The sequence below is a fragment of the Camponotus vicinus genome, unplaced genomic scaffold, assembly GCF_025532165.1.
Source record: "Camponotus vicinus isolate PSW18456_S1 unplaced genomic scaffold, iyCamVici1.0 SCAF_4, whole genome shotgun sequence".
Classification (NCBI taxonomy): Eukaryota; Metazoa; Arthropoda; class Insecta; order Hymenoptera; family Formicidae; genus Camponotus; species Camponotus vicinus.
This window is the reverse complement of record NW_028141976.1, coordinates 19811304-19829823: the sequence shown is the minus strand read 5'-3', so window position 1 is coordinate 19829823 and position 18520 is coordinate 19811304. Positions and strand designations below refer to the sequence as shown.

At 29.8% G+C, this 18520-nt stretch overlaps 1 protein-coding gene across 5 annotated transcripts in view; it reads left to right on the top strand.

The window, feature by feature from the left end:
* Calpc (calpain C) overlaps positions 1 to 18520 on the top strand; it is a 62978-nt gene that overhangs the window by 4165 nt on the left and 40293 nt on the right. For 2 of the 5 annotated variants that reach the window (XM_083096254.1, XM_083096249.1), the window contains exon 1: positions 11810 to 12222. The exons of 2 other annotated variants lie outside the window; for them this stretch is intronic. In XM_083096254.1, coding sequence (XP_082952380.1) covers positions 12214 to 12222 — 9 coding nt within the window. In that variant the 5' untranslated portion in view covers positions 11810 to 12213. Of the gene's footprint in view, positions 1 to 11809; positions 12223 to 18520 lie in introns of those variants that run through there. One more of the 5 variants, XM_083096251.1, reaches the window with a different exon arrangement.

The following is an 18520-nucleotide window of genomic DNA, read 5'->3' as shown; positions in this document are numbered from 1 at the left end:
AAGAATAAGAATCTAGAGAATTAATCTAGAATTAATTATATATTTAAAATTATTTCATTTATTTTATTTTGCACACTATTCGAATTGAAATTTTTTAAATCTTGCTGTTATCGGGTTCGATTCGTCTCGCGCGCGCAAACGGTACCCCAAATTATGTGTTCGCACATTTAACACAAACTCCAATGATGCATGTATTTTATTATTTATAAATATAATCGTTCGTAATCACATTTCAATAAAAAAAATCGTTATATCCATTTAATTTTCAATGAAGAAATATATTTCTTAGTAATGGAAGAACATGTTTTCTGACGTGCATATCAATTTCGTGAATTGAACATAATGACGAGGGATAATTGTCGTTGATTTATTACTGAAATCACACACATTGCTATTGGGAATAGTCCGGAAGATCCGGGATTCGTTCCCTCCTACAGTGAAGTTCCCGACGTTCAATAGATCACTTAACTTTTCTTCGCAAATTGATCTTGCGAAATCTGATGTAGAAACAAGATGTTAATATCGTTCTCCATTTTTAAGGTCGCTCCTCTTTTTATCGGATATTACCGGTATGTCATCCGCGTATCAAATGGCGTCGAATTATATTATAAAATTTATGCGCAATCGATTATTTTGAATATTATAGATTTATTTATTCGTTGCGTTTTATCGCGAATTTTAAATCGCGATATATCTTATAAAAATTCGCACGTAAATCAGTCGATGAATTATATATTCGCAAACATTACAGACCTCAAATTGTCTATCGAAATATCTTCGCCTTTGTGTGATAATAATTATATCGCGCGCGTGTCTATTGAGGGAGCTTCGATTATTATATTATAGATATCGCGGAATCGGTTATTCCGAATATTATCAATTTATTTATTTGTCGCGTTTCCTCGGGAATTTTAAATCGCGATGTGTCTTATATTTTAATATTATCTTATAATTTAATCGTTGACTTTTACATCGAAGCTTTGTCTATCTTTTCACGTCTTTGAATATTGTTTCTAATAGTCCGCGCAAAATGCGCTAGTAGTGCAAATATTTTTTTCTACTATTTAAAAAACGATCGATAATTTTTTTAATGACTGTTTTAATCGCGATTATTTACAAATTGCGTGATAATTTGAGTGATAATAATTATGTCGCGCACGCGTCTATTGATGATTTCGATTATCATATTATAAAAATTTTCCATTTTATCTTATTTAGTTAGTCATGCGCGAAATATGTATCTTATTTTAAATCGCGACGTTCATATAAAATTGCATATTAATCGTAAATAAATCGGATAGTGAATTTTATATTCGCAAATATTACAGACCTCGAATGTCTATCGAAATATATCTTCGCATTTATGTGACAGCATAATTACATTGCGCGCGTATCTATTGAGGACTTCGCGATTATTATATTATAATAAAAATTATACATATCGAATATTCCGTGTATTATCAATTTATTTATTCGTCGCGTTTTCCCGCGAATTTTAAATCGCGATTTACCTAACTTAATCGCTGACTTACATCGAAGCTTTGTTTATCTTTCCACGTCTTTGAATATTGTCGTTAATAGTCTGCGCTAGTAGGGCAAATATTTTTTTCTACTATTTAAAAGATGATTGATAATTTTATTAATGACTGTTTTAATCGCGATTGTTTACATTATTTAAATCTTATTAAACTCTACTATTACATTGATAGTTACAGATATAGTTAAGTATGTAGTTAGAGTATTATAGGGACGTTGATAAAATCATTCATTCCGTTATTCTCTATTAAACGTGGTGATAATGCGATTTTTTAATTATATATTAATTATATATTAAAATTGTAAAGTTTTAAGATTTATTTTACTTCATTGAATTAATCATGCGCAAGATGTAATATGTATTTTCAATATGCGTTTTCTCAATCGCGACATTTATATAAAATAGCGTATTAATCGCAAATAAATCGCAAATAAATCGCAAATAAATTCGCAAATAAATTCGCAAATATTACAGACCTTAAATGTCTATCGAAATCTTCGCACTTGTGTGTGATAGTAATTATATCGCGCGTGTCTATTAGGGGCTCCGATTATATTATAAAAATTATACATATCGCAATCAAATATTTCGAATATTGTCGATTTATTTATTTGTCGCGTCTTCTCGCGAATTATAAATCGTGATTTATCTTCTAAAAATTCGCAAATAAATCAGACAATAAATTCTATATTCGCAAATATTATAGATCTCAAATGTCTCGAAATATGTTCGTATTTGTTTGATAATAATTATGTCGTGCTGTCTATTGGCGGTTTCGATTATCGTATTACAAAAATTATGCATACACATGGTAATCGAATATTACTAATATTATCGATTTATTTATTCGTTACCGTTTTCTCGCGAATTTTAAATCGTTATTTATCTTGTATTATGCGCCAATAATGCAAATACTTTCTTCTACAATCGAAAAAACGATCGATAATTTTATGAATGACTCTTTTGATCACGATTATATATATTTACGTTACATAAAACTTATTAAATTCTATTCTTGCATATCAATTATTAATAATGAATATCGCATAATTCACCAACGCTAATCAGTCTTGTTTTGACTATGTAGAAATTTTTAATAAATTTTATATTATACGTATATTTTGGATACTTTCGTGTAATTCTTTGTAATAAATTAAAATTATTTTTAAGAAATTAAATTGAATTTATTTTTAAAAGTGTTTTAAAAGTGAAATTTAAATTATCAAAATTATTTTCAAAAAGATCAAACAAATTGCATAATTATAGATGTTCAAGATACTTTTTAACATGTTATATTTTATTTAGAAATTAAAAATATATAAATATATAATTTACACATATATATGATATATAACATTAAGTCCAAATGTTAATGCTGTCAATATCAAATTATTTATGTTATTAAACATTTGAATAAATCGAATCCATTTATTTGATATTGATAACATTATAAATTGTATTTTGTAAATTGTAAATAGTTATAATTGTATATTAATTATAATCTAATATTGATATTTTTAATTATTGACATAAATGTGTATAAAATACAATTATAACTATAATTTAATGATATGCTTTCCGTTAAATTTATCTATTTATGAATTCCATATCGCGCGGAACTGAATACTCGTATTCGTAAAATAAATTAATAAATTATGATTGCGAAAATACCGTGCTTTTTCCGCGTTCTTTTCGCGTTCTTATACAAGATTACCGTTTTAACAAAAGAATTTTATCTGTCCCTCTCGTCAGATAATATTCCTGAACATTGCGCTAATTAAATATAAAGAAATATGGAATAAAAAAATGTGAAGATTCGATGTGATAAGTCGACGATTAAATATTAGTTTTACAAAATTTATCGCGGTCACCTTTGCTATTATAGAATCGCGAATTAATTATTAGAAATTTAATAATTTGTTTCTTCATTTATATTTGTGTATTTACGATTGTGTATTTCGTATCGGAAAATATTCATAAATAAATTAATAAATTACGGTTGCGAAAAAATTACGGTGTTTTTCCCGCGTTCTTTTCGCCCTCTTAGACGAGATTGTCGTTTTAATAAAAGAGTTATCGTTGTTCCTTTCGTTATATAAACGTTAATGAAAGTTGCGTGGCTCGTACCGCCGAGGAGTTGAAACGATTTTCATTATGGAGAATTATTTCTCATCGGTTCTTATAAGATCCATTCGCGACGTCTAGTTCGGTGCCCTGTTAAAAATTGGGGATTTTTATTGTAAGATCCCACAATGGCTCTTATGTGGCATGCGCATTTAATGCGTTGAACGCACATTGCGTCGTCGACTTTCCATCGTCGGTGCCGTCAACGTGTCGCGGACGGCGGCATTTCGTTACCGTGTTTCCGCGTTGTAGTATTCTCGCGTCGTCGCGTTTTCGCGCTTCCGCGTTGGACTTTTTGTATAAAAATCCCAATTTCATTATTGTCACGAGTCTCTACTTCCGATGCCAATTAACTGGGATGTTCGAGTTTGCACACGTTGTTCTGCAACATACACTCGCGCTTCGTGCTTCGTCAAGTGATTCGACCCGAATTGATTAGAACTCGATCGATTGCTCGGAATGGTCGTCAATGGGTCCCTTCTCTTTGCTCGTCTACAGCCACACGCACTGCGTGTGTTAACCCTGTCGAGGAGTCGAGTGGATTCCCCTAGGCACGATTTTCGCTCGGTAAAAGGGGTTGCCTTCCCATTTTCTAAATTGCTGAATGTTAGCATTTAAAAAATGTGGGTATCCTCTTCTTTTGCCGTCTACTAGCCTGGTGTAGCATATAGCAACCGCGAGAGGCATAATATGTCCGGGCGGAGCACCTGAAATCGTGCTTAGCGGGTCCAGGTTCGATATGAGATAGGATAATTATGCGCGAAAAAGAGTTGGTGAACTTCATTTTCCTCTATTTCCGTCAATCGTTTCGTCTTCTTTCCGGTTTGGACTTAATCCTTGCTCGTTGTATCGTTGCGTTCCCGACTTATTGGCTCGAAGCTGATTCTCGTAAGTAAAATGGGATTTTCGCTCGTACCGAAACCGGGAGTGCCGTCGAAAGTATGTACATATTAAGTATATATACACATCGCGTGATCAAATATAAAATTTTTAATTGCTCTTATATAAGATTACCGTTTTAACAAAAGAATTTTATCGCTGTCCCTCTGCAATTGAATATTTTGAATATTATGTATTTATTTATTCGTCGCGTTTTATCACGAATTTAAAAGCGCGATTTATCTTATAAAAATTCGGAAGTAATTCGGTCGGTAAATTGTATATTCGCAAACATTACAGACCTCAAATGATTGTCGAGATATTTTCGATTTTCTATATTTACGTGATAATAATTATATCGCGCTCGTGTCTGTTGAGAGCTTCGATTATTATGTTATAAAAGATATACATATCTCAATCAGATATTCCGAATATTATCGATTTATTTAGTCGTCGCGTTTTCTCGGGAATTTTAAATCGCGATTTATCTTAATATTATTTTATAATTTAATCGTTGATTTATACGTCGAAACTTTGTCTGTCTTTCCACGTCTTTGAATATTATCTTTTATAGTCTGCGCTAGTAGTGCAAATATTTTTTTTTACTATTTAAAAAGATGATGGATAATATTATTGATAATTAATCGCGATTGTTTAAATCATTATATAAATCTTATTAAACTCTACTAATACATCAATAGTTAAAGATATAGTTAGATAGTTAAATTATTAGAGAGGGACTTTGGTAAAATCATTCATTTCGTTATTCTTTATTAAACCGTGGCGAACAACGTGATTTTTTAATTATATTTAAAATTGTAAAGTCTTAAGATTCATTTTATTTCATTTAACTAATCATGCGCGAATTGAATTTACTTTTACTTTAAAAATGTTTTAAAAATGAAATTTAAATTATCAAAATTATTTTCAAGAATATTAAACAAATTGCATAATTGTAATAAATGTTCAAGATATATTTTAACATGTTATATTTTATTTTAAAAATTAAAAATATATCGTATATATGTGTAAATTAATATATAGCTATAATATTAAGTCCAAATGTTAATGTTGTCAATGTCAAATTATTTATGTTAAGCATTTGAATAAATCAAGTACATTTATTTGATATTGATAACATAAATTGTATTTTGTAAATTGTAATTTGTAATTAGTAAATTGTGTTTTGTAAATTGTAAATAGTTATAATTGTATACTAATTATAATCTAATATTGATATTTTTAATTATTGACATAAATGTGTATAAAATACAATTATAACTATAATTATATTATATGAAATAGTATTTACGATTGTAAATTACGTAAATACATTCTTATGTAAATTACACGAAAATTATCGAAAGTATACGTATAATAATGATATAATAGTAATTTCATTAAATTAACATATTTGATTCTATAGTACATATATATTTTTGAAATATTCATAAAAGAGTAACTGTTTATATTTTCATATCAAAGAGTCATTAATAAATTCGGAAAATTTTTATATAAAATGTAAAAATTCGGTGCTAAATTAATGATGAGATATAAGCTTTACAAAATTTGACGAACGCCTTCGTTATAGAATCGCGAGTCAAATTATTATAAATTTAATGATATGCTTTCCGTTAGATTTATCTATTTATGAATTCCATATCGCGCGTAACTAAATAATCCTAAAATAAATTAATAAATTATGATTGTGAAAATATCGTGCTTTTTCTGCGTTCTTTTTGCGTTTTCAAACGAGATTGAATTAATAAAGGATCTTATCGCTGTCTCTTTCGTCAGATAATATTGCTAAATATTGTTAATTAAATATAAAGAAATATGGAATAAGAATGTGAAGATTCGATGTGATAAGTCAACGATTATTACGAAATATTAGCTTCACAAAATTTAACGATCACCTTCGATATTATAGAATCGCGAGTTAATTGTTATCAATTTAATAATTTGTTTCTTCGGTTATATTTGTGTATTTACGAATTTCGTATCGGAAAATATTCATAAATAAATTAATAAATTACGGTTGCGAAAACACCGTGTTTTTCCCGCGTTCTTTTCGCGTTCTTTTACGAGATTATCATTTTAATAAAAGAGTTATCGTTGTTCTTTTCGTTAGATAAACGTTAATGAAAGTTGCGTGGCTCGTACCGCCGAGGAGTCGAAACGATTTCCATCATGGAGAATTATTTCTCATCGGTTCTTGTAAGATCCATTCGCGACGTCTAGTTCGGTGCCCTGTTAAAAATTGGGAATTTTTATTGTAAGAATGGAATTAATCCCAGGTTTTCCTGGCAATTTCCGACAGCAATGATTTCGGTAGTCATTCAACGACGAACGCCATGCGCTTCTTTAAAGTCGAATTAATTTAAGTAATATATATTTAGATGTGAGAGAAATGCATCTATTCTTTTCTTCGTTAAATATGTTCTGTCATTATTAAGATTGGAATTATTATTGTCCAATGCCAGAAAGGTTTAATAGTAGATTAAATATGGATATAGCGTTGTGTATAAATTTTTATTTTTCAAGTAATTTCATATTGTAATAGTTTTTATTAACTGTTTGATAAAAATGATTACGAACGAATATATTTTATTATTAATTATTAATTATTTCTAGGTACTGGGGATATTAATATTAGTTTTTAGTTTCTTTTAAGAAACTATTTGCAGGTATTGGACATCCATCGCCATTTTAGAATATTAGTTAGAATTTTTAGATATATACCATTTTATATATATATGTATAATAAAATACATGCACAAATTAACGTATCCAAAATATTTTTATAATTTTTATTAATATGATATATTATATATACGCGAAATTATACATGAATGTTACATAATATGTGCGAATACTTAAAAATTTTGAGACGAATCGAATGGGTACCCCTATATCAGCAAGATATTGATTAAAAGAAAAAAAATTATTAATTTAAACATTATAAGAATAAGAATCTAAAGAATTAATCTAGAATTAATTATATATTTAAAATTATTTGATTTATTTTATTTTGCACACTAATCGAATTGAAATTTTTTAAATCTTGCTGTTATCGGGTTCGATTCGTCTCGCGCGCGCAAACGGTACCCCAAATTATATGTATTCGCACATTTAACACAAACTCCAGTGATGCATGTATTTTATTATTTATAAATATAATCGTTCGTAATCACATTTCAATAAAAAAGATCGTTATATCCATTTAATTTTCAATAAAAAAATATATTTCTTAGTAATGAAAGAACATGTTTTCTGACGTGCATATCAATTTCGTGAATTGAAGATAATGACGAGGGAATTGTCGTTGATTTATTACTGAAATCATTGCTATTGGGAATAGTCCGGAAGATCCGAGATTCGTTCCCTCCTACAGTGAAGTTCCCGACTTTCAATGGATCACTTAACTTTTCTTCGCAGATTGATTTTGTGAAATCTGATGTAGAAACAAGATGTTAATCGTTCTCCATTTTTAAGATCACTCCTCTTTTTATCGGATAATACCGGTATGTCACTCGCGTATCTGCAATTGAATATTATCGATTTATTTATTCGTCGCGTTTTATCTCGAATTTTAAATCGCGATTTATCTTATAAAAATTCGCAAGTAAATCGGTCGGTGAATTGTATATTCGCAAACATTACAGACCTCAAATGTTTGTTGAAATATTTTTGATTTTCTATATTTATGTGATAATAATTATATCGCGCACGTATCTATTGAGAGCTTCGATTATTATATTATAAAAATTATACGTATTGCGATCAAATATTCCGCATATTATCGATTTATTTATTCGTCGCGTTTTCTCGTGAATTTTAAATCGCGATTTATCTTATAATTTAATCGTTGACTTATACATTGAAGCTTTGTTTATCTTTCCACGTCTTTGAATATTGTTTTTAATAGTTCGTGCAAAATGCTGGTAGTGCAAATATTTTCTTCTATAATTTAAAAGACGATCGATAACTATATTAATGAAAATCATTCGTTCCGTTATTTTCTATTAAACGTGGTCACAACGCGATTTTTAATTATATTTTAAAGCTTATAGAGCTCATTTCTTCTTATTCAGCTAATCATGCGCGAAATAGGATATGTATTTTATTCTCAATCGTGAAATTCGTATAAAGTCGCGTATATATTAATCGCAAATAAATCGGACAGTGAATTTTATGTTCATAAACAATACGGGTCACAAATGTTTGCTAAAATATCTTCGTCTGTTAACATTTGTGTGATAATAATTATATCTCATGTGTGTCTATTGATTCGATTATTATATTATAAAAATTATGCGTATCTCGCAATTGTGAATATTCGATTATTGTCGATTTATTTATTCGTCACGTTTTCTCGCGAATTTTAAATCGCAATTTATTTTGTAATTTAATCTTTGATTTACATCAAAGCTTGTTCTATCTTTACACGTTTTAAATATTTCTTTTCATGGTCGGCACGAAATGCGTCAATAATGCAAATACTTTGTTCTACAATGGAAGAAATGATCAATAATTTTATTAATGACTCTTTTGATCATGATTATTTACGTTTATACGTTATTTATATAAAACTAATTAAATTCTATTATTCTATGTCGATTATTAATAATAAATATCGCGTAATTAATCATCACTAATCAGTCTTGTCTGGTCTATGTAAAAATTTTTAGTAAATTTTATATTATACGTATACTTTGGACACTTTCGTGTAATAAATTTTATTTTGTATTAAGTTTAAAATTATAGTTTATATTAAATTTGTATTATATTTTGTAATACATATTTCTAATGCATTGTATTTTATATATTCTGCATTAAATTTTGTAATATATATATTTGTAATGTAATTATTTTTATATTACATAATTTAATATTTTGTAATGTGTTTTTTATGTAATTGCAAATTAATTATAATTTACGTTGTATATATTATAATTATGTAATATATATTTTTTATATGTATTATATTCTCTGTTTAAAAACTCTATTAAAAAAATAAAAATAAATAAAAAAGTTTTTCCTCCTCAATTTTTCCTCCCCTGTATCTCCGCCTTAACGAAGGCATTTGCCAGGTGAGGAGATTTCAGTACTCTCATGAACCTGAGAGCTATGCCGGCGGTAACATATGCCGATATTCATATAGTCTATTCTTATATTTAAAATCATTTGGACAACGTATACATACATACACATATAGATAAGTAATTTATAAAAATTATTTTTATATAAAAATTATTATTTATCATATTTATATATTATTTTCAAAATAATGATTGTTATACTCTGGTGCTACCGGCATTTCGTACACATAGCACGGAACAAAACCAGAAATTGTGTACATTATATATTACCCTCTGAGAACATTCATGGACATTGGCTTTGTAGTTCATGTCCACGTTTTCAATGTCCATAGAGGGAGTATCGCTTTCAGGGATCACCTAAAAACAGGCCATGACATCTCTCAGTCTTCTCTCTGCTATTAACGAGACACCAGCCGTGGGTAAATTTTCAGCGCTATTAGATGAACTAGTAACATGATAATTGCAGATTGATGACATTACCGACCGTCTTGATTCAGAATAAGGGCCTGAGCAGAATGGCTGCCTTAAGATTTTAAGACTATGTTTTATGCCTTAGGTCTTTGGCTTAGGTAACGCACAATACTGTGTGTTATGTCTCGAGTCTTATGTATACGCGAACGTTTATTTCTTACAAACGTTCGCGTATACATAAGACTCGGGACATAACACACAGTATTGTGCGTTACTTAAGACAAAGACCTAAGGCATAAAACATAGTCTTAAAATTATAAGGCAGCCATTCTGCTCAGGCCCTAAGGAGCAATCGATTGAGCTATTGCTCATTAAAAAATTTGAACTTTCGGCGCCAACTTATTTCCAGCGCCATTCCGGTCTTGTACCGTACAATGTCGCCTCTACATCCATTTAATCGCTTGGAACTACATGGTTACATCTACTTTTCGATGACTGGTAAAATCTCTGTTTGGTGTATGTCACTGCTGTGGATCCATAACTGTGAAATATGAAAATAATTCTTAAAGGAAAAAGGGTCACGTATTCTCAGACTTCTTTGATAATAATCTTTCTTTAAATTAGAAATATTATATTGAAATGAATGAAGCATTAACATTAGAAATAAAAAATAACTAAATGCTACAAAAATGAGACAGATTATTTATATTATAAAGTAAAATATAAATGAAGAAAATTGAAGAAAATGAAAAGATTAATATCACGTTAATTGATTTCAAATTTGCGTCATATATTATCGTAAGGAAAACATTTACAGTATGGATTCTGTAAGAGAATTTAACTGTTACATTCGAGAAGAGTTTCTGGCGTAAAACCAAGTGAACCTTTCGAGCAAAGTCAATGTGCACAAGCTTTCACCAGAACGAGTTACACCTTCAGGCTATGATCGAGTCTCTTCGTCTCTCTCTTTGAGATCGACTCCTCTGTTCCTCAGTCGTTCCCACTCCTCTTTATAATCATCCGTTTCTCTGTCGCACTTTTCACCCGCGATCAAGACAAGACCCGCTTCCACGGGTAACGTCGTTGATAGATGAAAATTATCATCGAGAACGATATCATTATTGATTGCTTGTTTTTATTCAATCAATATAGCGACCTTTCAACAATTCTATTTATTTGGCTCTTATAATTATAGCCATTTCGTCTTGACTTTCTTCTATGTAGATCTATCTGAAATATGTTTGAAATTCATACATTTCTAAAAAGCGAAATAAAAAAAAACAAAATCAGAGAACGCACGCAATCAATGTTTTCAGATTGTAGAAGCTCAAGAATATGTTTGTGATCTTGAACTTTTTCTAGGATGCAATAAATTATAGAAATAAAGAAAAAAAAAGGAATTATAAATTTTATAAAATAGAAGATATTTACTCCAACATCTGTGTATATATATCTTGCATATATCAGTCAAAAAAAATGTGTAACTGTTTTATGCACAAGGTTATATAACGTGTTGCTGCATCAAAACCTTCATCAGCTGATGACATAAAGTGTCGATTGTTTGCTCCATAAATGTATTGTGTTTTATTCAATTGAATGATACTCAGCTTCTTTCCTTGCCACATGAGGAAAGAGATAGCAACACGGCCGGTCATGGAGAAGAAGGAGAGAAAAAGAGAGAGGATCGCCGGCAGTAACTTGGAGAAGGAGGAGGAAGGCCAGCCAGAGGATGGCTGGTGATCGGCTTCGGATCCACGAGTGGCAGTCCATGGTGCGAGTAGCCGGCGCACAGTCAGTCATTAATTCGAGCCAGTCGGTTATAGTCAGTCGGTATTAGACAAGCAGCTCCGGTCGCGAGGTCGCATAGTGCGCCTCTCGCGCCTCGATTCCATCAGGATTTGTTTCTTATTTTTACCTGTTTGTTGAAAATTGCGCTTTTAATTTCCGCAACGAGGTCATTTATTCGACTCGACAGATCTTCGGAGTGGCGCGCGAACTTAACATTAAGTGCGCGGAGTGTCTCGATATCGAGTGCTGGATGAAGACACTTATCTGGTATATAAGTGATAAAGTGTCGACTGCGCGAAGATTCGAAGAGGTGCTCGAACGGCCTCTTGTTGGCGATATATTCTAGAAGAAGCTACAGAAACCTGACTACGGATGGTTAACGTAAGTATTATGTTGAGAACACGTGCGAGAATGCGGTAGTTTCATTAATAGTTTTTTTATATTAAATTAAAGACATGTTTATAAATACATATAAAATTAATAAATATGTATAAATGTGTTATTCTTTTTAGTTTGCTTAGTATATCATTATAATATTAACATAAGAATAATCGATAAAAAATTAAAATGTATTATTAAAAAGCCTCTATGATGACAAATTATATTAGCGACAAATCATATTAATAACAAGAAGTACTAGTACACAATTACATCAATATTCATATTTCAATCATAGAATAATTATGTATTTTTACTGTTTTTTGTTGGAAATAAATAATTATAAACTTTGGTAGGGGGGAGGACAATTAAAATATTTATAATTATGTATTATATAGAAATTAAATATAAGGTATTAAAAATATTGGAATCCCATGCTATAGATCCAACTTGAGATCTTTAAAAATTATCTTTTTTAAAATTTTAAATAGATCGGAAGTCTTGTTTTCTACTCTATGTAATTTTTTATTTAGCAATACAAGTTTGACAATTATCTATTTAGACCCGACTTTGAAAAAACGTTGGCCTACTTTTCTTTCCGTTCTTTGTATATAAAGTTTCGACTTACGAAAGACTTTTTCATACTGCCCACATATCTCCATTTCAGCGATAGTTTGCTATGGAATTTCTAGTAAGGTGCGGCGCGCTATGTGACTCGAATGATTTCTTTATGTGAAAGTCATCTCGCTCTGTTTGTACCGAATCTATAATAGCTAGTGAAATGGAAACTATTGGTCTGAGCGTAGAATGATAATTTTAGTGCGAAAAAGATAAATATTGTTATAATGAAACGACAACAATTTCCACCTTACTTTGAGCGTGGAATATTAGCATCACATTACTTAAAAAAGTCTTTTTCATAATTTTATATTCTTACTATAATCTTATTAACGTTAAATTTAATATCTCATTTGTAATCTAATATATGTAAAGATACTATTTTTTATGAAGTTCGAAACATTGTATTCCTAGCGTGGTGATTCCAAAATTAAATTGTATTATATATCTTTCATAATAACGGATTGGAGAAATAAATTATTTTTTATATAACACATTATCTATAATACTATTGCGAGAAAGCTTACAATATGTGATTTTATATTCAAATTTCAGAAGCATTAGTAAATTTTCCATTAGAATGGTTTCATAGATTCGTTACGGCTCATCAAACTTCCGCATTTAAAACTCTAAACACACATATTTACGATCATTGATTGTAATTTCTCTTCTATATTCGTAATATTTCTGATTTGGAAATCCAATAGTTCTCAATTTTATATGAAACTATATTATATTAATTAGCAGTCATTCTTGAAACTACTCTATAAAAAGTATTATATTTTAATATGAAAGACTTTCTAAAATTAGCAATTTTTCGTAATAATGTTCTAGATTGTGCGTCAAAACAATTTGACGTACAAAAAGTTCTTTTATACATTTATTTTCTGTCACACATCTTGTTATTTAATTTAAATTAAATTTTCAATAATAAAATTTATTACATACATAATTTATATTTTATTTTGCATATTAAAAAGCTCACGTAAATAATAGTTTATATTTAATAAATAACTATTACTGTATTAGAAAAACAAACTATCGTGAATGGTATTTCCGAGCTCTCTTTTTCTGTCCCTGCAATTGTGCATGAACTCAGTAATTTTGTTTAGCACTTAACTTAGATTACTGTAATGAATTGTCCGCGAACGTAGGACACCGTTGTTGTGAAAGAATCCATGTGTCCCTGAAGCATTTTTACTTTCGAATGCGTCACCCATAACCACAAATCTCTACCTACATTTTCAAACTCCTTGAAGCTTAGGTCAGTCATCTCAGCCTTAGTGGAGAACATCCGCATAGTATACAGGGTGTTTCATTTTAATCCGACCAGTCGAATATCTCGAAAACCAAGCTCGGGAGAGAAAAATATTTCAGACAAAAGTTGTTTGGTTTCGAGGGGGCCATAAGATGGTGACAATGATTTGACCTTGAACAGTCATTTGAAGGTCACATAAAGGTCACCTTAAATTTCTTAAATGGAATACCCTATATATTTTTGCACATTCTTGTAGCTGACATCGAGAGCTTTCCAAAACACTATAATTAAGTACCTTTTCGTTAAGTACTTTTTGAGTTATGAGGCTTGAAATAATTTCTTAATTCTACATAAACCGTAAAATATCTAGTAAAATATTCATTTTTCGATTATCTTACCTTAATACTTTTACGTACAAAATAATGAGAGGAATCAATTGGTGTAAAGAAAACACATAGTTGTTTTGAAGAAAAAATATGTAATTTGCAATTAACAATTCCATATTTTTTCTTAAAAACAACTATGTGTTTTTTTTACACCAATTGATTCCTCTCATTATTTTGTACATAAAAGTATTAAGGTAAAATAATCGAAAAGTGAATATTTTACAAGATATTTTACGGTTTATGTAAAATTAAGAAATTATTTCAACCCTCATAACTCAAAAAGTACTTAACGAAAAGGTACTTAATGATAGTGTTTTGGAAAGCTCTCGATGTCAGCTACAAGAGTGTGCAAAAATATATAGGGTGTTCCATTTAAAAAAATTGAAGTGACCTTCACGTGACCTTCAAATGACTCTTCAAGGTCAAACCAATGATACCATCTTATGGCCCCCTCGAAACCAAACAACTTTTGTCTGAAATATTTTTCTCTCCAGGGCTTGGTTTTCGAGATATTCGACTGGTCGGATTAAAATGAAACACCCTGTATAATCCATGTAATCTTCTTGCACCCAAAAGTGTTGTTAAAAAAAAGCTATAAAAAAGGAAAAGATATTATGACATCAATTCCTTTGGAACATGTTTAAACTATGACATAATACCTATAATATCTATAATATCTGACGCGAAAACATTATCGTTATGGTTACTTTCAATCTTTTCTCCTCGAATATTATAAAAAAAGGATATAAAAGACGTAATAGTTATTCGTATTCTTGAAAGAATTTCTACGTTTGCAACTTGTAATATTGCTCGATGTATTGCTCGCATTTATTATATCAGGATAAATTAATTATGCGTTCCTATCCCAGCAATTAATGCATTAACATCTTGAATTTGCACGAGTTGCTCGTTGCACTTTCACGGCAACGAAATCCGGGCTGCAAAATAATCCGGTCGTCAAATGAAGAAACAAAACAGAGAAAGAGAGAGAAGGAGAAAAGACGAGTTCACCTGTTCCCCCGTATTCTCGACATGGTCGAGGAACCTCGAAGTCGACCGGCGCCGTTTCTACTTCGTTGCTCCTACGAGATTCTCTGCCTCCCGCAAAACCGGGTCTTCTTCTCTCCACGACCTCGAAACACACAAATTATGAACGGCGCGAATGTCGCGAATATAGGAACATCGATAGAAGAGATCGGTATAAGAGAACACTGATGTAAGGTAATTTAGAGACATTTCGATGCTAATATAAAAATAATAATTCTTAATTACTCGATAAATATTTTAAATATTAAAATATATAGAGCTATTTCTATCCTTATTTTGTAGACAAAAAACGGAAATTATAAATATTTAAAAGTTGTAAATATAAAAGTAATTTGTTTTATATTTGTAAAGGCTAATTGTTTTTTTTATTACATTAAAAAGAATCTGGATACTAGTGGAAAAAATTTGGGCATTTAATGCTAAAATATTTTTTTATTATTTATATTTTTTATTATAATAAAAATATTTATATTTCTTAAAAACATTCTTGCAATAAATATACTATTATATAAGTAAATAAAATTGATCAAACATAACTTTTGTACACTTTTATTATAATTTTATTAAACTATAACTTTTGCACATTTTCTTGCAAATTTTATTTAATATAAATAAAAGTGCAATCCCCAGTTTCATGCATTTAGATCATTATAACAGAAACACTTTGTAACGATTATTAGCGTCTCCGAATTTGTTAAATTATTAAGATGTTGAAATCTTCCATACATATATATCAAAATGTTCTTAAATCATCTTACATTGACACGAAATATTTAGGCATACTTCATTCGCAACCTAGTACATTTTAGTCAAGTTAAGAATTATCGAAGAGAAGATTGTAAAAAGTCGTATTTTTCAGATATCGCTAAATAAAGAGGTGCGTTCTCCTTGCCATTCAGAATTTACTGCTCTCAGACGCGCGGTCCTTCCTCGTTCTCTCGTAAACGAAACCGGCCGTAAAAATACGAACTAAGAGAGGGCACGTCCTGCAAGATTTATTAATCCGCCATATATTAGTTGCGTATCACTGTGTAAAACGTATGCATATTGGATTACGAGACAAGACGAGCCGCATCATTAGGCGACTCGAGTTTTACATTCCTTCGTAGGTATTGCGGTTTTCTTGGTCAGTTGTGCCGTGTAACAATATATTTGCGGTACTTATTTCTTTATATAGTGAAAAGTCATTATATGTTTTAGTGAACGCATTCTCTTTAAGTTTGTAGAATGTGTACTTATTTATATATTTTTCTTCGTGTAGCAGATAATTAAGTTTTAAATCAGGAATTTTAAAACCTGAATATATGGAACTCTTATAGACCGTGATATTGTTAAAAACTTGATGCGAAGAACAGAAGAAGAAGAAATTGCGATTCGAAGTGAAGAATAAAACAGAAAGGAATTCGAGACAAACTCAAGGGCATCGAAAGATCTTGACTTGTTTCACGATGGAAAAGGTCAAAACAGAAGAGCTAAATCTTTGCGCGAATAATTTATGTATTAGAATTTCGCGTAGTGTTACTTCATTTTAGGATAAGTATTATAAACTTAATTTTTTGATATAGTTGTTATAATATATACTACTATAACGGCACGGTATCCTACATTTAAAATTTAATATAAACAGAATTCTTTGAGCAGAATTATACTAACAGTAGACGCGTTAACATACATGAATACTGAATAATATTAAGAATCAAACATGAGTAATTTTTTACATATAAAATACCAAACGTTAGCAAAATTGATGAAATTGATGAAATTTTATATAGTTAAAATTTTTGACAATTTTTTTTAAATCTATAACTGAAACGCAAGCGATGAATCAATCAATTGTGAATCGATCGAAAAAATTCGTTGTGGAAATTATTAGTTATTGGTCCTTTACAAATTGAAGAAAAGTGTTTCTCAGAAGATTGTTCAGGGTCGAAGAAGTCAATTGTAGACTCAAGCGAAGCTCTACGATTCAAGATCCACAATGAGGAGTTCGAGCATGATTGCGAAGAGTGCAGCAACCTCGCTAAGATCATCAGAAAAACGCTTAAGTGATTCCTTGCCGAGGAAACTCAACTCGTTGGGCGAGTCCACGTAAATCACTTCGTTCAGGATGAAATTAATGTCAGTTAAAGGATGCTATGATACGTGTTAGCGAGTACTGGTTGAAATGAAATTAAACAGCACGAGAGTTTCAGAGAAGACAACAATTTATGGCTTTTTGTAAGCACGATATATAGTATTTGTATTATTATATAATTAGTTACTCATAAATAACTGTCTTATCGTCCACTTTTGATTCATCGATTTATTTAAAATGAAAGTTGAAAACGTACTAAACTAGAATACAAGTAGAACTAGTATGCAAGTGATTTAATTCTAAAGTCGATTTACAGAAATGTCAGATCATTTAAGTGAAAGCATGAGGCGAACGCATGCTATTAACTAATTAATTCATATTACGTTTTATTAATAATTAACGTTAAAGATATAAATAAAATTTTTATTAGAACAGATATTACATTTCATTATAAATAAATATCTATTACTTTTACTATGTAATATAATACAAGAAAAAATATATATGAGTATATTACTCATATATATATATTCATAACCTCGTATAGTACTTTAAATATCGTGTTTTAGAAATAAAGTAAAACTTTCTCTAATATAAAAATGTTGAGCTACACTAGTTTTTGAGTTATAAGAAATCAAAGTTGAGAGTAATAGGAAGTACGTGCTTAGACCTGTAACTATATTTACAATGTACCGATCTGTTATCTGTTATTGGTTTATCATTTCTCTTATGTATTATATGTATGTATTACGTATATTGCATACATTATGATAATTAATTAATATAAATAAATTATAAATAATATGCTGAAAACAATTCTTTTATAAATAAAAATAAAAATTCTTTTCGAGAAGAGGCATTTTACAAACTTTTTTATTATGAATAGTTATTTCTTTTTTGATGATTTTAACAAGATTG